General features: G+C 25.5%; 1 protein-coding gene across 1 annotated transcript; it reads right to left on the bottom strand.

Annotated features, from left to right (window-relative positions):
• Positions 1-3,537: 3,537 nt before the first annotated feature.
• On the bottom strand, positions 3,538-27,718 carry LOC122502300 (polycomb group protein Pc). The gene is made up of 5 exons (XM_043612279.1): positions 25,988-27,718; positions 22,374-22,417; positions 22,178-22,301; positions 18,960-19,385; positions 3,538-6,159 (listed from the first exon to the last, which is right to left on the bottom strand). Exons 1-5 carry the CDS (start codon positions 26,045-26,047, stop codon positions 5,509-5,511), a joined length of 1,305 nt encoding a protein of 434 aa, XP_043468214.1. The 5' UTR covers positions 26,048-27,718; the 3' UTR covers positions 3,538-5,508.

Here is a 27,718-nt window from a genome sequence, read left to right as displayed (position 1 = left end):
AAAAAATGCTTCTCTATTCGGTCTATAGTGAAGCATTTTTTCGACCATCTCATATGCATAAATAAACATAAATTCACATTTTCTTTATGGAAATGGTAAACTAAAGTATTGAATTTGGTAACTATACCTAGCATAACTAAAAAAAATGAGAAAATAACTAAGTTTCATTCGAAACAAAATGTGCACTTCTGCATGGTGCTGCACGGAGAGAAATTTATAGTAGTGGGTAACATAATGATGGTTAGGGTGACCATCTTTAATGCTACGTATACAGACAGCTATCTAGATTGTAGTATTTACTATCAAAAGATTATTGAAATTTGATTGTACAGGTAACAATCTTTGATGTTAAAAATGGTTGGTTGGGGTTATACCATCAGAGATTATTGCCAATCGCCAGAAGAGGGCAGAAGTATGCAGAGCGAGCACAATGTCCGAGCTGTCATATACTTTGAATTACATTGCTTTCCAATTTTTCATTTTATAATACCGTTTACGCATGGATTTGAACAATCTTTTCGGTTATTATATTTTAGAAGACGGTTATTCAGTGCATGCAAGCAGATTTTGTAAAAAGTGTCTGTGTTCAGAGAAAACTTTGTTAGAAAATGTTTGTTTACCTATTTCAGGTCTTTTTTCAGTGCCGTTCTATTGGGCGATAATATCGGAAATCTCATTTAACCTACAAATTTCAAAGACTTTACAACACTTAAAAAAATTTATTGTAAAATGAGAATAACTTGTGCAAGCATTGACCTGTCATTTTAAAAGAAAATCCAATCGTTTGAAATTTTGAGGTTATAAACATGTATAAATTTTATAGTCTTTGATTAACTATAATAAAAATAATTAACTGACAATAGTTGGAATCAAAGGTTCCACATTCCACAACACTGCAATATTTTTTACAAAATTGTCCATTTTAGATGAATCCGAAAACACTCACGAATTTTTTCAATTGCATTGAAACGTGTTGTCATAGTTAAACTTTGACAATATTTGATAGTAGTGACTACAATCAGAAAGTTAGTATATTTATATGATCTCGGGTAACATCTTAGATTGTAAAAAGTGGATAGTAGATTGTACCCAGTAACATAATGATGGTACCACGAACAATCTTTTTTTTAACCATCAAATTCCAACTATCCATTTCTCTCAGTGTGTCAATGCATTCTTAGTATGGTCTGCGCACGCGCAGAGAGCAACAGAGTTCTCGTTGCGAAAAACTAAAGTGTTTGACTATATCAACCGCACGGACGATGAAGAAGTTTTTACCCTCTCTTGTAAAAAAAAGGAAAAATTTTTCTTTCCACATGTTGAAGGTCCAATCGCTGACATGCAACTTCTTCATCATCCGTGCAGTTGATATACTCAAACAGTTTATTTTTCGCGACGCGTCAAAAATGGTATTTTACAGGTCATTTTAATGAGTTATTTTACTAATTGATTTTTATTGCTCATAGCCAAAAATGATTTTTTTGGACACTTTGAAACTCTAATTTTCCATTTTTGTAAAGAATGTGAAAAAATATTAATTTTTGTGGGAGAAATGGCTATTACAAAAGTGCGATTTTAGTGCTTGGTTTGTTTACCTTTTGGTTTGTTTACATTTCACAACTTGGACATGCCCTTAAAACATGTTTAAAAACAAAAATTCAAAAATTAGGCTTGAAAGATCGATAGAGAATTTAATAACGAAGATTTAAAAAAACGAAGAAGTATTTTGTAGAGCGCTTGCACGTCGCTCTTTAAAATTATGTCATTTGCTCAATTTTTAAAGGTACTAAATTTTTTTTTTGAAATTAAAGTGTAGAAAACATAGATTTTTGTAGTTTTTGAATTTTTTTCGTAACTATTCCAGAAGTCACTTAAAACTTTAATTGTTTAATTAATTAACAATTTATTTTGCATAAATAATCATGACATTTTTAAATTCTTGTTGTTAGGCATTATTTTTGTATATTTCTACCAAATATTATTAAATTTTAACAAAAAACAACAAAGCAATAGTGAATTTTCTAAAAAGGTACTTTAAAGTTTAATTGTTTCTAATCAATTGAAAAATTAAAATTTTTGAAAACGCATTAAGGGAATGGTTTTGCACTTCCCGGTTGTAACAAATTATTTATAGTCATAATTAATTGAATTCTTTTGACGACTTTTAATAACATTTTTAAGAATAATTACATTTTTCGAGGGATTCGGTTAAAATTGTATTAAAAATAATTAAAATTCTGCAATAAGTTTCATTTTTTATGAAAATAATTGAATTATTGCGAAGAATTTTATAAAAAAGTTTCAAACAATTGATTTTTTTCGAAAAAATTGATGCAAATTATATTTTTAATAATTGAATTTCTGTGAAAAATTTTCATTATTAAATGAAATAAATAAAATAAGTAAAATAAATAAAAATTATTTTAGAAAATAATTTCGATGAAAGTTCATTGACCTGCGTTTCTGTATATAATAAGAAAATTGTCACCGCAACAATCAGTTTGACTAATCACTTACAATAACCATGTTCGTGATTTTTAATTTTAATTTTAAACATTTAAAATATAGATTCAAAATTATTTTTTTAATTTTGTGTCTTTGACGTAATGTTTAGTGCAACCACTTTTAATTAGGTATTTGTTTTGAATTTGTTCAGATTTTAATAAAGTGACCTGATGATGGTGGCTAACCGTGCCTCCGAAACGTCGTCGTTAAAAAAGTGAATGTGTTTTATTCACCTGTCTTCCAAAAATCGACTACATAATTAACAAATGATATAAATATATATGGAAGAAAAAAATACTCTTTAATTATTCCTGAATATAATTGAATTTGAGCGAAGAAGTTTGCAATTTATAAAGATAATTGAAATGTTGACGAGAATTTTTTAAAAATTTTTAAAAATAATTGAATTTCTGGAAAGAATATTAATATTTATTAAGATAGTGGAATTCTTTTAAAGAATTGCGTTGGAATTTTTAAAATTCAAACTAATTTCAACAGAATTGAAATAGAAATTTTCCAAAAAAATTCTTCATTGAATGATTTATGAGCAATAACTTTATATATGGCAGTTCTTTAATAGAATTAAGTTAACTAAAATAAATTATTGTCAGAAATAGAAAAAATTTAAGGTTTTTTTAGAATTCGTGATAATTTCCATAGTTTATGAGGCAAACAAAAAGACACAAAAATTTAGAATTTTCTTATAAATTCTAAACATTTAATTTTTTCCAGTACTTTTGATAAAAATCCCAGACTTTTTCTGAATTCCCTATCTCAGAATATCTAATTATTATAATAATATTAAATTTAAAAGTTAATAAATACTAAATTAAAAGTTATAATAATATTAAAACTATATTCCATTTCATATTTTATTTTTATGAAAAAAAATTTAAATTAAAAATTTTTACATTCCATCATTAATGCTTTTTAATGTAACTATTAAAAAATTAAATATTTTATTAATTTAATCAACGGACCGTGTGTATATTTATATCCACATTTAGGAAGTAAATAAAAATAGACGAGATGTAAAATTAAGATTTTATTGAAATATAAGGAATCTGTACCAGACAGAACTAAAATTACTGTTGGATTTGGTACTACCGGGGTTCACGTTATCGGATAATATGCCTGCGTAGTCATTGCAATTATAATTCTCCATTTCGAAATGGCGAAATTATCATTTACACGGATCAATTGTCGGTAAGTACAGAAAAACAATGACCAATTTACGCACAGTCTATCTCGTAAGTCTAAGACCTAAGAAAGAATTTTTCAAATTATCATTCTTTATCAGTATTTCGCGTTTCTTTATTTCTGTTTTTCTTTTTCGGACTAAATATACTGTATTCTATTTATTTACAGTGTTGTTGCCTCAGCGCTCTACTTATTTTTTTACTTTTACTGAATTTTACGTCCATTTTTTTTTGTTACATTTTTGACTATTTACAATCCTTCATTTTTTTACAAGATTCTAGTTGCGAATTTACATTATTTCGACTCAGCTTTTTTTTACAATCAAAATGTAAATTTTGCAATTTGTCAGATTTTAAAACAAATTCCTTATTTACAAACACGGGATAACTTGAGAAGTGTTCCCAGTTTTTTTTTTTAAACAAAGAAAAGATATCGAACCACGAGGTTTCTTAAGAAACGAAAAATATCCAAGTGGAAGATTACATTTTGATATATTATCACTATTTTGGAATAATGATACTTTTTTGGTCAACAAAAGAAATTTTTTGTTACAGAAAAACATAATGATTAAAAATTTTCTACTTTTAAAATTTAAAGTATACTTTGTAAAAAATAATTCTTTTTCATTTTCCTAAAACGGAATTCAATTGAAATTTTATATATTTATTATATAAGTAATTAAAAAATATTTCTCTACAATTTAAAATCGAACAATAAATAAGTATAATTCAGAATGAAACGTTATTTACAATAAAAACGAACTGTCAAAATTTAATCTTTAATATTTTTTTTAAAAATTTGCGTCATTTTTTTTATAAACTTTAATGTATCATGATAAAAAGAATTTTGTCTCTTTAAATCAATACAACTACTTTTTGTATTTTACTATTTAAAGATTAGTAAAATATTCTTTTGAGATATAATCAACAGTGCGAGGGCCTCTCAAAAAGCATTCCAATGGAAGCTGTCGAAAGAAAAGACGGAGAAGGCTTTTTAAATTTCAAAACTTGGAAGTTAAGATTAATCTCACGTTGTCAGGGAAGAAACTTTATCTTGAAAATGCTTCTAATTTCGGTGATAAAAGAAAATTGAAAATTAACTCTTCTCTTATCCCTTGAACAAAAAAAGTTATTTCACTTTTCGAAATTCAAAACAAGAACCTTTGACATTTTTTTCCTTCTATTTCTACATTTGAATTTTGCGATTTTTAACGTTTATCAATTTTCTTACTGGTTTCCTTTTTTGATTAATTTACAATTTCTACTATTATTTTTAATTTACTAAAAATTTTCCAAATGATCAATTTTTATTAATAATAATAATCAATTCTTTTCACTGGGATATTAATTTTGTTGATCAATTTTGTTTCTTTTTATTAACAATCGTTGAAAATAATGTATTTAATTTTTTATTTATTCAAAATAATCTAAATCGATTATTTATTCTCTTGTAAGATTTGTATCAGTTTTGAAGAAAAATTCTCCACTGTTATTGAATTTCGAAAAGTTAATAAAACGAATATTCGAAGTGAGGATAATTTTACTATGAATGCAAAATTTAAAAATTTAATTCAAGGGATAAAAAAACAATTAGATCGAGTATTTTGGAATAATGACATCGATGATCTCAATGAATTCTGTTTAAAATTAGAAGTGATTCTTTGTGCAATCATAAATGAATTACTTGACTTAAAAACGGTGCGAAAAGGAATAAATAGTATTTACAATGGAAAAAATAAACAAAGAGAGAGAGAGAGAGAATACGACACAAACTAAACAATTCGATAAAACGGATATTTTTGTTTTAAAACACGTCGCTCTTAGGATCTCTTTCTCGGAAGAATCCCTTTTCAGTCTTGCACTCCCTAATGGTAACGGTCTTTAGATTAACAGTAACGTCAGTGATGAAAACCTGATCGGCAACAGGATTTCTCGAGTGCCAATAATCGGTGCCGGGACTAGTTAACGGGATGTACAAATCAGACGTGACGAATTCATTTGCTTTGACTTGATTTTGACTGGCGTTATTGTTGTTATTTGTATTGTTATTGTTGTTGTTGTGATGACCGTTGACCATTGTGGGTAACCTGTTGTTGTTGGTGTACGAGTCCGTGGGACTCGGTGATTTATGTCCGTTTGTATCAGTCGTTAGTGGACCGTTTAATTTCTCCTGTGAACGATGATCGTGACGTGTTTTTGACGTTGTCGTTGTCGTCGTTGTTGTTGTTGTCGATGACGACGATGGCGCTGTTTCGACGGTGGTTTCGATTTGTGTGGACAATGGCGTCTGTGGTGTGCGCGGCAACGATGGCGAAGGACCATGAGGCACATCAGCTTCGGGCCGTTTCTTGTCCTCGGCTGCTGGTGCCGGTGTCGTTGGCATTGCCGGTAATGGTTCCTCCGGTGTCGATTTCACACTCGACGACGACGGCCGCCTTCCGTTCACCTTGTGATTCTATAATGAAAGGAAAAAAATTAATTTTCTTTTAATCTAGAGGCCAATTTTTAACAATTATTTATTTTAGTTAAAAATTAATTTTCTTTTAATCTAGAGCCTAATATTTAACAATTATTTATTTTATTATTATTATTTTATTATTTGAGTAGAAGAAGATTTTATCACTCGGTTGTCATTACCAATAAAAATAACCAAGTTGAAGTCCACAACGTTGATCAACGAAAAAAAATTTTTCACTTTGTAAATTAATTAAAAATGACGCAGCAATATTGACACAAAAATATTTAGAAAAAAAGATTAATGTTCATATTTTGCTAATAATTATTTTACAATTAAATATTAAATTAAAAATAATACTTGAATGCATTAAATAAATTTTTTTCGTTGATAAACGTTGTGGACTTCAACTTCGTTAAAAATATGAAGTTCAGGCATCACAGTACCTTTTATCCTCAAAAAAGGTGAAAAGAGGAATTTTTTTTCTCAAAAAGGGGACAAAAAATATACAAAAATATAAACAACAAATTAAAATATGTTAAAGTTACATTAACAATGTATTAATTATTTATATATTTATTTAAATTCATTAACAATGTACTTTATTATTAATAAAATTTTCTGGAAGAACAAATATTAGTTTTCAAGGAAAAATAATTAAAACCTACAAAAATTTATTTGTTCATACAACAAACTTGCATATATAATTCAAATTTTTTATCATATAGCTTCTAAATAGAATTTTTCTAAAATGATTCGATTTTAATTAGGGTTGCCAAAAAAATTTAATTTTGTTTTCCCTGATTTCAAGACAAAATTTTGACTTTTTCCATGACCCTAAAAAATATTTTCATTTACTCTAAAAATTATTAGATACTCAAAAAAATATTCTATCGCATTTATTTACAAATTTCTTTAATTGTCAAATTATTCGAAAACATGAATAACTTCTTTTTTAATCATTAGGTAATATTTTTTTTATATAGGAAAAAAGATTTTCAGAAATTTCAAATTTGAAATTCAATTACTTGAAATAATATTATTATAAAACAAGAAGAAATGGATCACTTCGAGTCGAAGACTCCGAGAGATCAATTTCTTCTTGTTTTATAATAATTAAAAATAACCGAGTGATAAAATCATTATTTTAAATTATAAAAATATTGTTACTGTAACTTCTTCAAAATTATTTTCATCATTTCAATTTAATGTATTACTATATTTTCTAGAATTTCTATCTAAAATTTATAAAACCATTTGTTTACAATTTAAGTTTACAGAAATTTCAATTATTTGAAAATTCTTTAATTAAATATACATTAGAAAATAAAAACTTCAAATAATATAAATAGAAATTCAATTAAACTTTTTCAAAAAAATTAATTCTACAGAATTGTTAGTTGAAAGTATGAAACATTCAGATTTTCAAAGATTTTAATAAAGCTTTTAATATTCAATTATTATCTAAAATTTTAACTGAAATTCATTTTTAAATCAATTTTTATTAGAAAATTCTACGAGAATTCAATTATTTAAATAGAAAAATAAGAATAATATTTAAATATTATCAATTTAAATAATTTAATTCTTTTGACGAATTTTAACAAAATTTTTAAAAATAATTAGGGGAGGGTGGTCCCATACCGACCCCTTAAAGTGCAAAGGCTAAAAATGTGCCAAAAATGTGTTTCTTTGTCTTCGTCAAAATTTTTTTGAATAAAGGAACTATTCTTTAATGTTTTCTGACGGTTGCCGAGGTTTCTGATTGTCATTAATAAAAGATCTAAAGAAAAAGCGAAAATTTACGTTTTTAACTTTTTCAAAATGGGTGGTCCGAAACCGTCCCCCCATTTTTTTGGGGAAAATCTCAAGAATAATCAAGATATAAAATTTTGATAGTAATTAAAATAAAATTCAACAGTCTGTAATGAACTGTTAAATTATTTTGACTTCATTTAAATACATTTTTGGACCTTTTTCCAAAAGAGTTAAAGTTAAGTAATAAATGCTGTGATTGTTAGTAAAATATTTTCTAAATTCCTAAAAAATAAAAGTAAATATGCAAAACCTATCCTCACTTCATGTGAACAATAAGGAAGAAGAGAATAAACAATTACAATGTAAAAATATGGGGGTCGGATTGGGACCACCCCCACTATTTTCACAAAATGTTTTGCCAATCACTTATATCAATGAAATCAATTTAATTTGAATGTTGTGCGTTGAAGTTAAGGTCATACACAATCAAAATTAATTTCGTAAAAATTTTCCTGTATTAAAAAAACACTGTTAGCTCGAATTCCGTATAGGTCAAAAATTAATTTAAACAATGCTAAAATCTAATATTGCTTGAATCTTCAAAATGAAATCAAATGCATTGATAAAACCTGTGGCCCAGTTGTTGGTGTTGTGAAAGTGTTCGACTGATGGTACTGACGAATTTTTTAGTGGTACCATCTTCAAGAAACATAAGGGGGTCGGTATGGTACGAGGGGTCGGTATGGGACCACCCTCCCCTACATTTTTTGAGGAATTTTTTACGTTTGAATTTGTAAATTTTAATAATAAATAATCATTTTTACTAATAAATTAGTAAAAATTACTATTTATTAGTAAAATTTTCTAATTCAAAAGCAAGAAACCCTTTTTTATAACATTTTTGAAGTAATGTATGTAATTTAATTCACAAATTAAAACTACATATGGGCAATTCCACGTGAGATTTTACATTTTAGTCGACCTCTTAAAATTCGCCAAAAATATTTTTTTTCTATTCTGTATCGAAAAAAAACAGATACGTATTTTTTTATTTTTGTTTAATTATTGTCCAAATTTCCGAGTTATGAATTTTCGAAATTTTGGACTTTTAATTGCAGACCTATATTCAGTAGCTTATAAGTCCGAAAATATTGAGTTTAGGAAAAAGTTGTAAAAGAATGAAAGTTGTAGTTTTCTTTCAAATTTTAAGAAATGTAAACAAAAATTTTTTTTTTAAATTTTATATTAGAAAAAAATTTTTTTTATAAACAAATTAATTTTTTTTAACTTTGGGTTGGATTTTTTTTTATTTTTTTTAAATTTATTTATACCTTATAATATAGAGAAGATTTTCCAAAAAGTCCCGAAATGGGCCTGATGTGTTAAATGAGTTTTAAAACATTTTCAAAAATCACTTGCAAGCTTCACAGTGGGATTTTTTTACAATTAACTTTTTAAAACTGTCTACAGCGTATAATTTTTAATCTATTTGAGTGTTCTTTGTTTTAAATTAAAGGGTCTAAGCTGTAGACAGTTTTAAAAAGTTAATTGTAAAAAAAATCCCACTGTGATGCTTGCAAGTGATTTTTGAAAATGTTTTAGAACTCATTTAACACATCAGGCCCATTTCGGGACTTTTTGGAAAATCTTCTCTATATTATAAGGTATAAATAAATTTAAAAAAAAAATAAAAATAAATCCGGCCCAAAGTTAAAAAAAATTAATTTGTTTACAAAAAAAAAAATTTTTTTTAATAAAAAATTTAAAAAAAATTTTTTTGTTTACATTTCTTAAAAGTTGAAAGAAAACTAAAACTTTCATTCTTTGACAACTTTTTCCTAAACTCAATATTTTTGGACTTATAAGCTACTGAATATAGGTCTACAATTAAAAGTCCAAAATTTCGAAAATTCATAACTCGAAAATTTGGACAATTAAACAAAAATAAAAAAATACGTATCTGTTTTATTTTCGATACAGAATAGAAAAAAAATATTTTTGGTGAATTTTAAGAAGTCGACTAAAATCTCACGTGAAATTGCCCATATATATTAAAAGGAATTGAATTATTATAAAAATATTATTAAAATTTTTAAAAATAATTAAATACTTTTGAAGAATTTTATTAAAAGTTCTAGAAATAATTCAATTCTTCCAAGAAAATATATTAAAATTGCATTTGAAAAAATAATAAAATTTATGCGAAGAAATTTATTATTTACAAAAATAATTGAATTCTTTCAAGGAATTTTATTAATGTTTGCGAAAATAATTAAATTCCTGCAAAGAATTTTGTAATGTATGAAAATAATTAACTTCTTTCGAGGAATTCATTCAAATTAAATATTGAAAATAATTTAATTCTCGTAAACAATTTTATCAACAAATTTTTAAACAATAGAATTTTAATAACAATTATTTATAAAAATAATTGAATTCCTAAAAATAATGTTATTATTAATGAAAATAATTCAATCTCATCTTTAAAAAATTTTGTTTTATGAAAATAATGGAATTATTGGGAAGAAATTTATAAAATTTTTAAAAATAATTGAAATTTTTCCAAGATTTTTGAAAATAATTGAATTTGGAAGAAGAATTTTATTATTCATAAAGACATTTTACATTTTGACAAGAATTTAAAAAAATTTTTTAAACATAATTGAATTTCTGCGAAGAATTTTATTACTTTTGAAAATAATTGAATTTCTGTAATCATTTGTAATTTCTTCAAAATTCAATGTTTTTTTTAGTATTTTAAACTAAAATTCTTCTGTAAATCTATTATTTCAAATAATTAATTAAATATGTCTTACAAATTTAACTAATTTATAAAAAATTCCAATTATTAAAATTTTTCAAAAATCTAAGTTCTTTAATATTTCTAATTAAATTTTTTAAGATTAAAATGTTTTAAAATTTCAAATTGAAACCTTTTGAAGTTCATCTATTTATGAAAATTGTAAACGGAACTCTTTTAAAATTGAATTAATTTTTAAATATTTCTAAGTAAAATTATTCATTAACCCGCTGCCTACTCATGTGACCGTTATCGTCTAAAATCGTCTATTTGGACGCCTGGTGGGGACTATGGGAATTACATTCAAAAGCGCTAGAGTGGGGATAAGTCAGCGTAGGCAGAGGGTTAAATAATTTCTAAGTAATAATTTTATGATAGTTCTTCAAGAATGAAGTTATTTAAAAAGAAATTATTGTCAGAAATAGAAAAAGTTTCAATGTTTTCTAATAAAAATCGAATTGTAATAAAAAACCTTCCAGTTTTCTTTATTAGAATTCGTGGTAATTTCATAGTTTATAAGGCAAACAAAAAAGACACCAAAATTCAGAATTTTCTTATGAACTTTAAAAATTTAATATTTTTAGTACTTTTAATAAAAATCCCTTCCTTTTCCCTGACCTGTTGTATTACACAGCTTAACAAAAAAACGAAAAATTTTTGCGCCTGGGTTTATATAATGATTTTTCTATTTATTATTCACTAAAATAAAGAAAAAATATACACATTCTTTTTAAAGTTTGCTTTTGTAGTAGTTGCAAACATGTTAAGGGGAAAAATCACGAAAATTAGGCATATTTTAGGAATTTTTTTTGGCTCAATGAAATGGCCAATTAAAAATCTGTAAAGTACGTTTTATTCCATGAGTATTGAAATGCAAACTATATTTTTTCAAAAAAATTTCATTACAAAATGGCTGCGTTGCAGCATTTTATTGGAAGACGTCTGTTTTTTTAGGGTTCCATGGCCGAACAACTTACTAACGTCCTCACTTTTTAATTTTAAAAAACCAAAATGTTGTCATTTTCTATACATCAACAGCTATCGATACACGTAGGATTTTTTCGATATTTTGATTTATTGCAAAATGGTGCGTGATTGAACAAAAAAATGACAATTTTCAAAAAAAAAATTCTAAAAATTGTTGATAAAAATAAAAGTAAGTAATATAAAAAAACCTTCGTGTGTCGATAGCTGTTGATGTATAGAAAAAGACAACATTTTCGTTTTTTTCCAGATCAAAAATTAAGGACGTTAGTTGTCTGGACATGGAAGCCTGAAACGAGACGCTTTCTAATGAAATGCTGCACAGCCACCATTTTTTAATAAAATTTAAAAAATATATTTATTTTGCACATCCATACTCATGCAATACTCATGAAATGGTCAATCATAAATTTTCAAAAATATGGTAAAAACGTTCTCCTATATACAAAAGCAAACTTTTTGATAAAATATAATTTTTTTCCTCATATCTATCGATAAATCTATCATAAAAATATCTTAAATGTCAGGCGCAAATTTCATGTTGACTTTTGTTATTAGGGGTATTCTACGCGAAATGGATAACCTGAAATTTCTAATGAAAAATACTTATTTTTTAAAATGCTGGTATTTCCATTAAAATCCACGAAATAAAAAAAATTACGGTACTTTTTTATAGTAATAATATTGTAGACTTACTAAATAGGAAAGTAGGTAATGTATCTTTTGGTGCTATGTATCAGAATAATGTAAACTTTACATTTTATACAATTTTCGAGTAAAAATTGGTGTTTGATGCTATATTTTAATTAAAAAGTCAGCTTGTTGTTGTACTTCAAGTACCACACTAACTTGATATAATACAAAATTTTATACGAGGACAGAAGAATAACTTTAATTAATTTTCAGTTTTTAATAATGGCAATTTTTAAGACCGTCATGCTTGTTCCACGATAATATATAAAACGTTCTTTTGCTTTTAGTTTTGACCACAAACATTTTTAATTGTAGTTTTTTGTGTACCTACGGCAGCACATTTCTATTTTTTAATTTTTATTCTGAATATTCTAATTTTCTTTCTTTGATTGAACAGGCTACTATTTAACACAAAATAATGGATGAATCAATTTTTGCTTTTTACGAATCTTACATTGTTTAATTTTTTTTTCAATTTCTAAAAATAAAATTGTACGACACGATTTTTCCCCTTAGTAATTCTGGTCATTTTCGATAAATTTTGTTTTGCTGATTACGAATCTGCAAAGAAAAATGCTCTATCACGTCAAGTTTTTGAGAAAATTAGTGTTAAAAATGAAAAAAGCTTGTTTTGACCATCTTTGATTTTGAATAAATAAAAAACAAAATGTACTAGAATCTTGTTCGTGGGTTCAAATGAAAGCTTGAATCATGGACAACAATTTCCTTAAGGAAGAATTCGAAATCATTGCCGATAAGAGAATTAGAAATCATTTTTTCTTTTGCATTCAATTTTGACATTTTTCAAATGTTTCTAACACTCTGTATGACATCAGCATTTGAAAACAAGTTAGGAAAAATTTAATATTCCAATAAGGATTCTAGTTCCTCTTATTTGTTATTTATTCAAAATCAGAGATCGTCAAAAACATGCTTTTTTCATTCTTTTAACATTAATTTTCTCAAAAACTTGACGAGATAGGATATTTTTATTTGCAAATTCATAATCAGCGAAACAAAATCTATCGAAAATGACCAGAATTTTATTCAAGGGGTGGAAATAAAATTCATTTTTGTCGGGTAGAGTAATTTTCTTTCTTTTTGCAAATTATAATCTTTGTTGGCTCTTTTTAATATTTATTTCTGTTTTGAATGCCAATCTAATGATTATTATTTAAAACTAACTACTATAAATGAAATTATTATATACTTTCTTCTATCGTATCAACTAAACTTGTAACAATATAGAATATTAATTACAATATTATGCCAGCATAAATTTTTTTTTGTGATATAAACTAATTGTTTGTTTTACAAAAAAAAAGACTAATCAAGATTTAAAACTGTATATAATAAGCACTGACTACAAAATAAATTTAACTGTGTGCTGTAAGTTTGTACATAACTAAGTGAAATTAAAATACAAGTAATTATTTTCTCATTTATTATATATTTATAGATTACGTGTATATGTACTGATAAAATCTTATTTTTAAATTCAAATTTAATTTTCTTTTTAAATAGACTACGTAAAATTATTTTGATTCCTATAAGAAGAATATTTCTTATTCATCTTAAAATGAAAATCAAAAGAAATTTTGAGATACTGAGATATATTCTTCTGATTCATTTATCCTTTTTCTGAAGACATTCAATTTAAAAAAAAGAATCGTAATTTTTATCAAATAAAATAAAAAAATACTTTTTTCCTTATTTGTGGACGTCCGCATGAAAAGGGACCACTTTGGCACTATTGGACTTATCTATATGGGCGAATTCCTGACAAAATTTGGAAAATTTTGAGTGGTCTTACAACCTTTTTGGTGAAAAATTCGATGAGTTACAGAATTTTAAAGTTTGGAGTATCAAATACGTCATTTCGAGAAAAACGAAATCAAAGATTGTAATATGAATATCTGTGGTTCTTCTGGGAAGTTATTCAGATAAGAGTTGTTTTAAGTCTAGTACACCCTTAAGATTGAAAATCAATAGGTTTCGAATTTTTCCCTCCCTTCGTTTTGAAACAATGAAAAAATAACAGATTTCCGACAAAGTGGTCCCTTTTCTAAAAATACGGTTATTAATTAATAAAGTGGAATATTTAACGAATTTAAAGGTTCGGTGTTATTTTTTAGAGTTATTTCAAGCAAAGAAAAGAAAAGTAACCTAAAAAAAATTTTTTAAGCGACTTTATTATAAAAAATCTTAGAAAAAATTAAAAATTTCATTTCTAAAAACACGAAATTAAAAATTGTAATGCGAATTTCTCCGGCTCTTCTGGGAAGTTATTCAGATAAGAGTTGTTTTAAGTCTAGTACACCCTTAAGATTGAAAATCAATAGGTTTCGAATTTTTCCCTCCCTTCGTTTTGAAACAATGAAAAAATAACAGATTTCCGACAAAGTGGTCCCTTTTCATTTTTTTTTTCTAACAACGAAATAAAATACTTAGAGTGTCAATAAATTAATAAAAACTGCATGAATCGACGTGGTAGACCCTGTAGATTAAGAAAAAAAGATAAAAAAAATTTCGATATTTTTCTTCAAAATTAGTAAATTGCGAATATCTCGGAATCTAGAACCGACAAAGTGGTCCCTTTTCATGCGGACGTCCACATTTAGTTATTTTGCATAATAAATTCGAAAATTATTTTTTTGAATGATAATTCCCCACGTGAAAATATTCTTAACAATCAGCCCAGGGGAATTATGGAGAGTCACTACCAAGAAATTACGGATATTTTATATTTTCTAGCACAATATTTCTAAAGTTATAAAATATACAACAAATAATGAAAATTTAGTGTTGGATCAAAGAGATTTCTCAACATTCTGAATCTAAATCAGTACAAATTATAAATAATCATTTTAGGGGAATTTAACTTAAAAATTTATCATTAGTAAGTTTTCAGATACTTTTCAGGGTTCAAGATGATTTATAGCAAATTTCTTAAGGGTTATACTATTGAATTAATTATGAAAAGGGTGTTTTAGAAAAGTTGTTTGTTCTCGAAAAATAATTATAAATTATAAATTAATGATTTTTTAAATAATCGGAACAAAAGTTAATCCAATGTCATAACTTCATATTTTAAAAGAAAGATATAAATTGAATTATAAAATTTGATTTGCTGGAAGGGAAATATTTCTATTACCAACATTTTCAACAATTAAAAGTTGCATTTGAATAAAAATTACAATTCTTTGTCAATAAGAAATATTTGTTAACTTTTAGGTAATGCTAGTACCTAAATCGTTTCTAATTGACAGAAAATTGTAATTTTTATTCAATTGCAACTTCAAATTGTTCAAAATATTAAAAATTAATTGGATTTAAATTTAAATGTTTAAATTTTAAAACTATAAAAAAATGGGAGACTAACTCTGCTCGGATTTGAAAATTAAATTCTTTACGCTTCCACCAAAACAATTTAAAAATTAAAGTGTCTTTTTCTATTAAAATACTAAATTATGACATCGGATTTACTTTGTTCCAATTATTTGTGTGATTCTTCCTTAATTTGAATTATTGATTGAGTCTTGCATTAGAATAAAAAATACAATTTTCTGTCAATAAGAAACGATTTAGGTACCATGACTTTTAGTTAACAAATAAAATTTATCTTTTTCTGTTAAAATACGAAATTATGACAAAGGTTTAACTTTTGTTTCGATTGTCCGTCAGATTCTTCCTTAATAAACAATTTTACTAATTTAAATTTAGAGGTTACTAAGGTAGTTTATAAAATATTTATTTAAAATGAATACTCTGAATGAATTCAAGGTTGCCACAAAGATTTAATTTTGTTTTTTCCTGATTTCCATACAAAATTGTGACTTTTTTACTGACCCTAAAGAATATTCTGATTCATTCTAAAAATGATTAGATACGCAAAAAAAAATTTTCTATCGCATTTATTTACGAATTTCCTTTATTGTAAAATTATTTAAAAACATCAATATCTTCATTTTCAAATAAATATTTAATCACTATTATTTTTCCATGGAAACTAACATTTTCAACATTTCTAATTCAAACATTTTGAAATGATATCAGAAGATATCTAAAAATATCGGAAGATATCACTTTCTTCACGATTTATAATAATTCTTCTTTAAATCAATTATTTTTAATAATTTTTGGATTATGCTTTTGAAAAAAATTAGTTCCATAGAATTTTTAATTAAGAGTATGAAAAATTCAGATTTTTAAAGATTTTAATTTGAAATTTTTACAAAATTCAATTATTAGTAACTTCTGCAAAATTCAATTATCTAAAACTTTAAATGAAATTAAATTTTAAATCAATTTTTATTAGAAAGTCCTACAAGAATTCAATTATTCAAATACAAACATAGATGATATTGTATTGTTTGAATAATTGAATGTTTCTTAAATTCAAATTATTATACATAATTTTATAAACACATTTTTAAATAACTGAATTCTTTCAACAAATTTTAATAACATTTTTAAGAATAATTACATTTTTTGAGGAATTCGATTAAAATTGTATTAAAAATAATTAAAATTCTGCAATGAGTTTTATTATTTATGAAAATAATCGAATTATGGCGAAGAACTTTATAAAGAAGTTTCAAAAAATTGATTTTTTTCGAAGAAATTTATGCAAATTCTATTTTTAATAATTGGATTTCTGTGAAACTTTCATTATTTTAAAAAATATAATTGAATATTTGTGTAGAACTTTGTCAAAATTGTTTTTAAATAATCGAATTCTTTTGGGAAATTCTATTAAAATATTAGAATATTGAAAATCATTGAATTAAGAAAATTTTTTGAAAATAATTGAAGTTTTGCAATGAATTTTAATAAAATTTTTGAAAATAATTGAATTCTTATGTGATAAATACTATTATTTATGAAAATAATTGAATTTTGCAATGAATGTTATTAAAAGTACTGAAAAGAATTTAATTTTGTCAAAGAATTTAGCTATTCATTTATAAAGATAATTGAAATGTGGACAAGTTTTTTTAGATTTTTTTGAAAATAATTGAATTTTAAAGAATTTTATTAATTTTGAAAATGATTGACTTCTTGTGATGAATATAGTTATTTATGAAAATAATTGACTTCCTCCAAATGATTTTATTATTTATGAAAATAATTAAATTCTTGAAAAGAATTTTAAAGTTTATAAAAAAAAAAGTTGAATTACTTGTGAAGAATTTAATGCCAAATTTAAAAACATTTGATTTTAACGAAAAAATGTATGCAAATTCTATTTTAAATAATGGAATTTCTGTAAAAAAATTTATTTTTTTGGAAAATAATTGAATGTTTGTGTAGAATATTATCAAAATGTTTGTTTAATAATTGAATTTTTTTGGGAAATTTTATTAAAATAGTAGAATATTGAAAATCATTGAATGAAGAAAATTTTTGAAAATAATTGAAATTTTTCCACAACTTTTATTAAATTTTTTGAAAATAATTGAATTCTTGTGGTGAATACTATTATTTATGAAAATAACTGAATTTTGCAATGAAATTTATTAAAATTCCTGAAAATAATTGAATTTTTGCGAAGAATTTTATTAATTTTGAATATTTCAATTAATAATTGAATTGTTTTGTGAAATTTTAATAAAATAGTAGAATATTGAAAATCATTGAATTAAGACAAATTTTTGATAATAATTGAATTTTCTACTTTTGAAAATAATTGAATTCTTTTAATGAATACTATTATTTATGAAAATAATTAAATTTTACAATGAATTTTATTAAACTTCCTGGAAATAATTGAATTTTCTCGAAGAATTTTGATATTCATTTAAAAAACATAATTGAAATGTTGGCAATTTTTTATAGATTTTTTTGAAAATAATTGAATTTCAAAGAATTTTATTAATTTTGAAAATAATTGAATTCTTGTGATCTTGTTATTTATGAAAATAATCGAATTTTCCAATGAATTTTATAGGAATTGTCGAAAAATTTTGTTTTTAATTTTTGAAAATAATTTAATTTCTGGAAAGAATTTTGAAATTTGTTAAAATAGTTAAATTCTTTTAAAGAATTGCGTTAAAATTTAAAAAATTGAAATTAATTTCAACAGAATTGAGATTAAAATTTTAAAAAAAATTCTTCATTGAATGATTTATGAGCAATAACTTTATATATGGCAGTTCTTTAATAGAATTAAGTTAACTAAAATAAATTATTGTCAAAAATAGAAAAAATGAAAGGCTTTTTTTTAAATTCGTGGTAATTTCATAGTTTGAGGCAAACAAAAAGACACAAAAATTCAGAATTTTCTTATAAATTCTAAACATTTAATTTTTTCCAGTACTTTTAATAAAAATTCCTGACTTTCCCCTGATTTCCCTGACCAATTCTACTTTCTCTGAATTGCCTAATTTCCCTGACCTGTAGCAACCCTGTTTTGTTTCTTTAGATTTACTTCCTTGAATATTTTATAATTCGTTAATTCGTTTATAATTTTAATTATCGTCTCTGATTCCCAGGAAGATTTTTACACGAATTACACGCGAACTGTTCGAAATGGAACAATCTTTTTTTTTATGTCAAAACTTACATTGTAAGTTGGCGAGGTGGCGTTTCCTTTAATGGGCAGTAGTCTGGGAAGTTTACCAGGCGGTGGACTGGTACTTCCGCTACTGGGACTGCTCGTGGTGATGGTGACGCCAATTTTGCCGGATTCTTTGCTTAGAACCTCGGCCTTCCGCTTCGTACCAGCGGGTTCCTTCCTCGGTAGGAGAGGAATGTCAGCGCTGCTATTTGAACTCTCCGAGTCAACGCTGAAGGCGGATGCCGAGAGTTCAGGTGGTATTGACGACTCGTTCTCATCTAGTGAACTGTGAAGCGTGTCCTCGTCGGGAGCCACAGGATTTAAACGCGGAATCGCCGAGGTACTTCCGGTCGACTCATCCTGACTGTCTTCTCCAACTCGCTCATCTCCACCCGGCTCCTCTTCCACCACAAGATTCGCTAATACTTGTTCCTGTAAAAAGTCACTCAATAAATGCAAAATCTTCTACTATTTCGTGAATTATATTTCTTAACAAATCTTTTAATCTTAACAAATACAGGGTTGCCACAAAAATTTAATTTTGTTTTTCCCTGATTTCCAAACAAAATTTTAACTTTTTCTCTGACCCTAACGAATATTCTGAATCACTCTAAAAGTGATTGGATTAATTGTAAAATTATTCAAAAACATCAATAACTTCATTTTTAAATAAATATTTAATCATTATTTTTCTATAGGAATTATGATTTTCAAAAATTTAAAATTCCAAATTTTTGAAATTCACAGACTTTGCACTCGATAATTAAATTTAAAAAAGTAGCAAAAAGTAGCTTTTAAAATAAAAAAGTAGCTATCGAAAAATTAAACTTGAAGATCAAAAAAACTCGTTTCAGACACTTCACTTCACAAAACTGACAAAAATTCCATTCTATATTTTATATTATTTTCCTGACCTTTTTCCAATTTTCATCAAAAATATTTACTTCTTTCTTATCCCGTTATTCACGAAATTTTTTTAATATTTATAAAAATAAAGTAAATCTTGCGAAGAATTTTATAAAAATTTGTAAATTGTTGATTTATTTCGACTAATTTTATGCAAATTCTAATTTAAATAATTGAATTCCTGAGAAATTTTTATTATTCATGAAAAGAATGAAATTCTTAAGAAGATTTTTATAAAAAATTGTTTAAATAATTGAATTCTGTTTGCAAATTTTATGAAAATAGTAGATATTAAAAATCATTGAATATTGCGAAAAGTTTTTTAAATATAATTAAATTTTACAAAGAATTCTATTAAAATTTTTGACAATAATTGAATGTCTGTGTAGTATTTTATTGAATTTTTTTAAAAAATAATTGAATTTCCAAAAAGAAATTTATTTACTTTCAAAAATAATTGAATTCTTGTGATGAATAATTTTTATTTATGAAAATAATTGAATTTTACAAAGAATTTTATTAAAATGCCTCAAAATAATTGAATTTTCGTAAATAATTTTGTTATTTATCGACATAATTGAATTCTTTTGAAGAATTATTTATGTAAATAATTGAATTTTTGGGAAGAATTTTATTAAATTTATAAAAGAATAATTAAATTATTTCAAAAAAATTTAATTAAAATTGTATTTAAAATAATTAATTTCTTTCGAACAATTATATTAAAATGTTTGAAAACAATTAAATTCCTGTGAAATATTCTAATATTTTTGTAAATAACTGAATTCTTCCAAAGAATTTAAAAAAAACATTTTTTTAAATAATTGATTTTTTCGAGGAATGAAATTAAATTTTTAAGAATAATTTTCATTTTTTTGAGCAATTCCTGTAAAATTGAATTAAAAATTATTGAAAATCGGCGATGAATTTTATTATTTTAATGAAAAGAATTGAATAGTTGCAAAGAATTTTGTTAAAATTTTCAAAAATAATTGAAATTCCTGAGAAGAATTTTATTATTTATGGAAATAATTGAATTATTACGATAAATATAAATAACGGAATTCTTCATAAGAATTTTAGAAACATTGTCTTAAATAATCAATGTTTTCGAAATGTAATAAATATTATGAAAATTTTATTTTAAATAATTGAATTCTTATGGAAAATTTTATTTCTGAAAATAATTGAATTTTTCGATTAATTTAAAATAGTATTAAAAGTAATTGAAATTCTTCATTGAGTTTTAATAATTACGAAAATAATTGAATTCTTGCTTAGAATTTTATCACAAATTTTTTTTAAATTCTTCTTTAAATCAATTATTATTTTTAATAATTTTTGAAAAAGTTCCTTTTAAAAATTTTCTAATCCATTTGTTTACAATTCAATTTTACGTGAAATTTCGATTATTCCGAAATTATTCAATTAAATATACATTAGAAAATAAAAATTTGAAATAATATTTTTAAAAAGTTCAGTTAAACTTTTTCAAAAAAATTAATTCCATAGAATTTTTAAATAATAGAATATTGAAAATCATTGAATTAAGACAAATTTTTGATAATAATTGAATCTTCTACTTTTGAAAATAATTGAATTCTTTTAATGAATACTATTATTTATGAAAATAATTAAATTTTACAATGAATTTTATTAAACTTCCTGGAAATAATTGAATTTTCTCGAAGAATTTTGATATTCATTTAATAAACATAATTGAAATGTTGGCAATTTTTTATAGATTTTTTTGAAAATAATTGAATTTCAAAGAATTTTATTAATTTTGAAAATAATTGAATTCTTGTGATCTTGTTATTTATGAAAATAATCGAATTTTCCAATGAATTTTATAGGAATTGTCGAAAAATTTTGTTTTTAATTTTTGAAAATAATTTAATTTCTGGAAAGAATTTTGAAATTTGTTAAAATAGTTAAATTCTTTTAAAGAATTGCGTTAAAATTTAAAAAATTGAAATTAATTTTAACAAAATTGATATTAAAATTTTCAAAAAAATACTTTATCAAATGAATTATAAGTAATAAATAACTTTATGACAGTTCTTCAATAGAATTAAGTTATTTAAAATAAATTATTGTCAAAAATAGAATAAATAGAAGGTTTTTTTAGAATTCGTGGTAATTTTTTCCAGTACTTTTAATAAAAATCTCTAACTTTTCCCTGATTTTCCTGACCAATTCTACTTTCCCTAACTTTTCTCTAAATTCCCTGATTTCCCTGACCTGTGGCAACCCTGAAATAAAAAAATAAAGATCTTAACAAATCAATGAATTTTTTCAGAAGAAATAAATTTTACATTATAACGCGTATCCCTCCTCCTGGGTCGTCTTGTGACGATGTCGGTTCCTTTTTGACTCTCCTCATAGAGTTCAATAAGTCGGACATCTAAAATATTCTCTTCTGGCTCCCATGTATTGTATCTAAAAAAAGAAAATTTGTCATTATTTCTGAAATACAATTTTTTAAACATTAAATATTAAAATTTAACTTACTTCTTACTCCATCCTTTCCACTTGACGAAGTACTCGACTTTCCCCTGCGTATGACAAAAAATTCCGATCAGTAAATTGTCAATTTCTTTTTAATAATTTTATCATATTATTTTCTTAACATAAAAAAATTAAAACTACATTTTAAAAAATGTTTTTTAAACTAAAAAAGCACAAAGAAAGAGAGAGAGATTTAGTCTATGCATTGCAAATATGAATTTGAAACTTAATGAATCACTTCTTTAAGTACAATTTCTTCAACTTCCATAAATCATTTTTCTCACGTACTTTGAATTCTTAACATAAAGTCACGTTCAAGGTTTAAGAGATAAAATTCGCTATTATAAATATAAACGGATTGAGAAAAATATCGAAATGAAAAAGCATGAACGTTCTAGTAACAATTTACTAAATTCTTAACCAAAAGAAACCTATGCTAAAAATTTGTCTAAAAGTTTAATATATAAATATATATTTCTTTATTTACTAGAGGTGTAAGGTTATAGTTTCTTGACAAGTCAATTATTTATAAACAATTATAAATATATTTCGCATAAAAAATCAATTTCTTTGTATGTATTCAAAATTGGACTTATTTTTATCTCGTTAGTTAAGTCACTACGTTTTTTATACGTAAATTTTACTAATATTTTACGTTTCATGTTTGAAATTTTATTAACTAATTTATTGTAATACACTCTAAAGAGAATTATTTAATTTCATAACTAATTTAAGCTTAAAGAATGTAATACCAATTGGAGTGTGAAATTACATTTCAGATGAAATAGAAAATGATTTATAAGGAAATTCTTTTAAAAATTTGAGTAAAAATAAACTTGAAGAAATTTCATAAATTTTGTTATCAAAAACAAATGTCTACTATCTTTTTTTAAACAGAATGCTGAAATCCTAAACTATCTTTATATTCTATAAGTTTTTTCAACAAAGGGAAATAATTAGAAAATTGAATTCGTTATTTTCTTTAGTTGCAAAATTTAATCATGAAAACAAAAAATGCGTTTGAATATTTATAATTTCAGAAACAGAATATAAAACGTTATTGAACAAAATTAATAAACTAAAAAAGTTTCAATTATTTTGAATATAACCTACAAAAATAAATTCAATATATTTAATAAATTCTTCCACAATTATTTAATAAATTAATTTTTTCGATTTTTGGAAGACGTATAAAAGGTAAAAAAAAACACTCTTTTACTTTTTTATAAAATATAGTAAGAGTGTTTTTCTTTTACCTTTTATACGTCTTCCAAAAATCGAAAAAACTAATTTATTTACTAAAAAAACAAAACTAGTTATTTTCAAACGATATTCCAGTAATTTGTAATGATTCAGATTTAGAAATATTCGAATCAGTGATAAAAAAACAAAAAAATTTCTATTGATAAATCAGAATGTTTAAACAGATTTGAAAGCAAAATGTTTAAGATTATAAAGATTATTTACTTTGTTGCAATTCGAAGAATTTATAAAAATATTTTAAGCTTTTGTTATGTGGAGGTTTATGTACCACAAGTTTTTAATGTCCAAATGACGAAGTTGAAGTCCACAACGTTTATCAACGAAAAAAATTTATTTAATGCATTCAAGTATTATTTTTAATTTAATATTTAATTGTAAAATAATTATTAGCAAAATATGAACATTAATCTTTTTTTCTAAATATTTTTGTGTCAATATTGCTGCGTCATTTTTAATTAATTTACAAAGTGAAAAATTTTTTTTCGTTGATCAACGTTGTGGACTTCAACTTGGTTCCAAATGAACAAAATGTTTTATTAAAAATATTTTCAAAAATTGCTGACTGCAACAAAAATTAATAACTTAAATTTAATATTTAGAAACTTTTCTTGTATATTTTTCAAAATTACTATATCCAAAAAGAAAAAACGATCAAAATTTAACATTTTCTTAGTTTAGAATTAAGTTTTTAATAATTTTTCTCTACACGGAGAGAAAATTATATTAAATTTTGTAAAAGTATTTCACAATTTAGGGAAAAAATGCGACGAAGCGAAATTTTGATATGAAAAAAACTTATGTGAAGTTTAGTATAATTATATTAAATATAAAAATTTTAGTTACATTTTAATGTAACTACTAAATTTCATATTATTTCTTTCTCTGTTTAGTATTTTCTGTGTCAAAATTTCTGTTTGTTGCACTTTTTCCCCAAATTGTAAAATACTTTTACAAAATTTAATATTTATTTTCTCTCAGTGTCGCACAATACAAATTAAAAGTAAAAAAACATTGTTTTTCATTTAAACGTTCAAAACTTTAGGACCATGAAAATAATAATAAAATTGATTCGAAGAATAAATATATATAAATTTCATTCATTTGAACAATCAGAACTTTCGGAACATAAATATTTAATATATTTGATATAAATAGATTTGGAAAATTTTGCTACTATTAAACAAATATTATGAGGCTGAAGGCCGCAATGTTTTTAGAAATAAAAAAAATAATAGAATATTATTATTTGGATTTATATTTTAATTATTTATGTAGGTAATTAAGGAGTAAGTTAATTTCTTTAAAAATTTGTGCCTATAAAAATTGGAGATGAATTAAGTTAAAATAATTTAAGTAAAGTTGAAATGAATTTTTTGCTAACCCCATAAAACTCAATTTCACGGAAAAATTACAAATATTGTAAAAAATTTATCTAAATACAAAATTGAGACAAAATTTGTAATATTTGTAATTTTGCTGTGCAATCGATACCTAATCGACAAATAAAACTTAATTTTTAAAAAATGATCATTTCTAAAATATAATATCAGTAGTAATTGTTAATTGTATCAGCAGTATTAGAAACAGTTTCAGTATTATCATTATTATCATTATCATCATCACCATCATTATCACCATAATCATAAATAGTAGTAGTAAAAGTAATAATAAAGAAAGTATTTTTCTTTAGAAATGTCAAGTTTCACTTCCTGCGAATGTAGTTCTATTACTTTCAATCTCAATATTAAGACTTGAATGTGAAGATTAGGTGATTTTTCTTTATAATTCTTGTAGTTTGCAACTAGATCATCCATCTTCTTCTTTTTCTATACGACTTCTTACTGATGCAAGTGGCAAACTAGATCGTCCGTATGTTGAATAACATGAGAAATCTCAAAAAGAATCTCATACTTTAAAGTCACATTCAATGATTTTCTGCACGAGACTTTAAAAATATTTTCTCATCCAGTAATATTGAAATATAACATCATTCATTTAAAATCATCTACTCATTTTCAATGCGTAATTCGCACTAAAGGCTATCAACCATTTTCTATTTCCCTGAAACAAGAGAGTTTCTTTATGGACAAAATTTGTATGCAATGCATGATTAACCTTTTTTTCCAAGCGAATGAAATAATTTACAAAAAAAAGTCTATTCAATGCAAGGTTTCATAAAAGAATCCATTATCAAAATCAGATGCAATTTATGAAAATTGTATGGCGAATTTATTACAATTGGGAGTAAAGACGAAGTAAAGCTGTCTCTCTTTCTCTCTCTCTCTCTCTTTCAATGTATAAGAAATATTGTTCCATCATGTGGCGCCGTCTGGTGGCGACATTTCAAAACATACCCGTTTTTCTCTCTTCTTCGTGATCCGTTCTGCGGCATAAACCCTGTCACCGAGATCCATGACTTTTGATTTTGCACAAACACACTTTTCTCTCTGGAATGTGTCCCTCTTGTAGAATCGATTTTAAAAAATCGAATTCAATTTTTTTTCCTTGTCAAAAAAATTGACTTGACCACGTGTGTTGTTTTCCCCCCTAAACACGAAAAAACACTATTTTTTCCCCACTTCGAAATCAATTTGTCGAAACACGTGCCACAATTTCGATGTAAAGACGACAGTTCGTCGACATGATCAATGTTTTCATTTCGGATTCTCCTGGTTATGCGAAAACGAGGCTATTTTCAGGCCCGATGTTATTGTCGAAAGTAGTAGTAGTAGTGCAACCGGCAAGCCACGAGTGATGGCCGATTATACGTTCCATCTGTGGTGAATTTTTACTTTGTTCGCCACGAGATTCCCGCACTATTTTAACAAACAAAAAAAACCAATGTCTCAAACTTGACTTCTGTCGAGTGTAGTAAATTCGATTTTAAATTGAAAAATCAATATTGAAATATACAACACGTTTTTTTTTTTTGTCAACTTGTGCTACTGTAGTTTCCTTCGGGCGAGATCGGCCAATGACGTCAACGATTCTCCCTCGCCTCGTAAACACCAAACATGGCGGTCGCACAGATAGGCGCCGAATCAAGGTTTCAAAGGCTTTTTTTCATTCGCGGTTCGAAAAAAATAATCACTCCTCACCCACAAATATAAGAGCGATAATCACAAAAATCACTCGTCGTAATCCATCAAGTGTTCATTAAACGGTTTCACAATAATAAAGTTAATTGGCAAAATATCCGTGAGACGCGTTATCGACAAACTGGCGTCTAGTACATTCTCCGGTTCGAAACCGACTAGAGCCGAGAACCTCCGAACTCCCCTCGCTCGTTATGCCGTTGGACTCGTCCACAGTTTGTACGTGAACGGTGGGGGGAGGGGGAGAATGGGAGAAGAGGGAACTAGCGCGCGACGGGGTCGAAGGAAGGGAGAGATATCTTCCAGAGAGAAAGAGAAAGAGAGAGAGAGAGAAAAGTGAAAGAAAGACAAAAGAGTCGGGAACTGAAATTGCAGTGAGAGGCGCAGTCAGGGAAAGAGGATTAAAGAATAGTGGAGGGGGAGCATGGTCACAGGAGCTGTAGGCAGCACTTGGAACAAGAAAGCTGCCTGCCTGTCTGCCGGTCTGTTTGCTGGCTTGCCACCCCACAAGCCCCCCCTGTGTATGCTTCGTGTGCGAGCGAGCCAGTCGGATTGCGACGTTGCCAAACCTCCACTACACTCAACAACCGATGCAAGTCAATTTTTCCCAATACTAATCCAATTCACTTGTTTTAAAATCAATTTCCCTTTTTGTTCACCATTTCACAATTGTCTCTTACAATTATTTCACATTTTTCACCAATTTCCAGTTGTCTTATTTCCGTTAACTGGTAAATCTGGCAATACCGCACGGGCACGACTTTCCTTGAACGTTATGTTGCGAATTGAAAACTTGAACAATCACGAATCACTGTTCCCGTTTACGGCGAAAGAACAAAGGATCGATATATAGACGAAAAAAGAGACGTTTTTCGCGGTTTTTTTTAGGGAAAAAAAAGAATGCAAGCACAAGAGAATGTACTCTGTGTGCTCGGGACACATCACCCGAACTACTACAGTGTCATCCGTTGTTAGGCAAGAGGACATCGC

Source organism: Leptopilina heterotoma, unplaced genomic scaffold, assembly GCF_015476425.1.
Source record: "Leptopilina heterotoma isolate Lh14 unplaced genomic scaffold, ASM1547642v1 Lhet_227, whole genome shotgun sequence".
Classification (NCBI taxonomy): Eukaryota; Metazoa; Arthropoda; class Insecta; order Hymenoptera; family Figitidae; genus Leptopilina; species Leptopilina heterotoma.
This window is presented reverse-complemented; position numbering and strand designations above follow the sequence as displayed.

Excerpts from the sequence above, each read along its gene's own strand:
- LOC122502300 (XM_043612279.1), bottom strand. The coding sequence starts at position 26,047 with ATGGATCTCGGTGACAGGGTTTATGCCGCAGAACGGATCACGAAGAAG. Across the intron at positions 22,302-22,373 it reads TGGAAAGGATGGAGTAAGAA|ATACAATACATGGGAGCCAG; the intron begins GTAAGTTAAATT and ends TTCTTTTTTTAG. Across the intron at positions 6,160-18,959 it reads CCACCTCGCCAACTTACAAT|AATCACAAGGTGAACGGAAG; the intron begins GTAAGTTTTGAC and ends CTTTCATTATAG.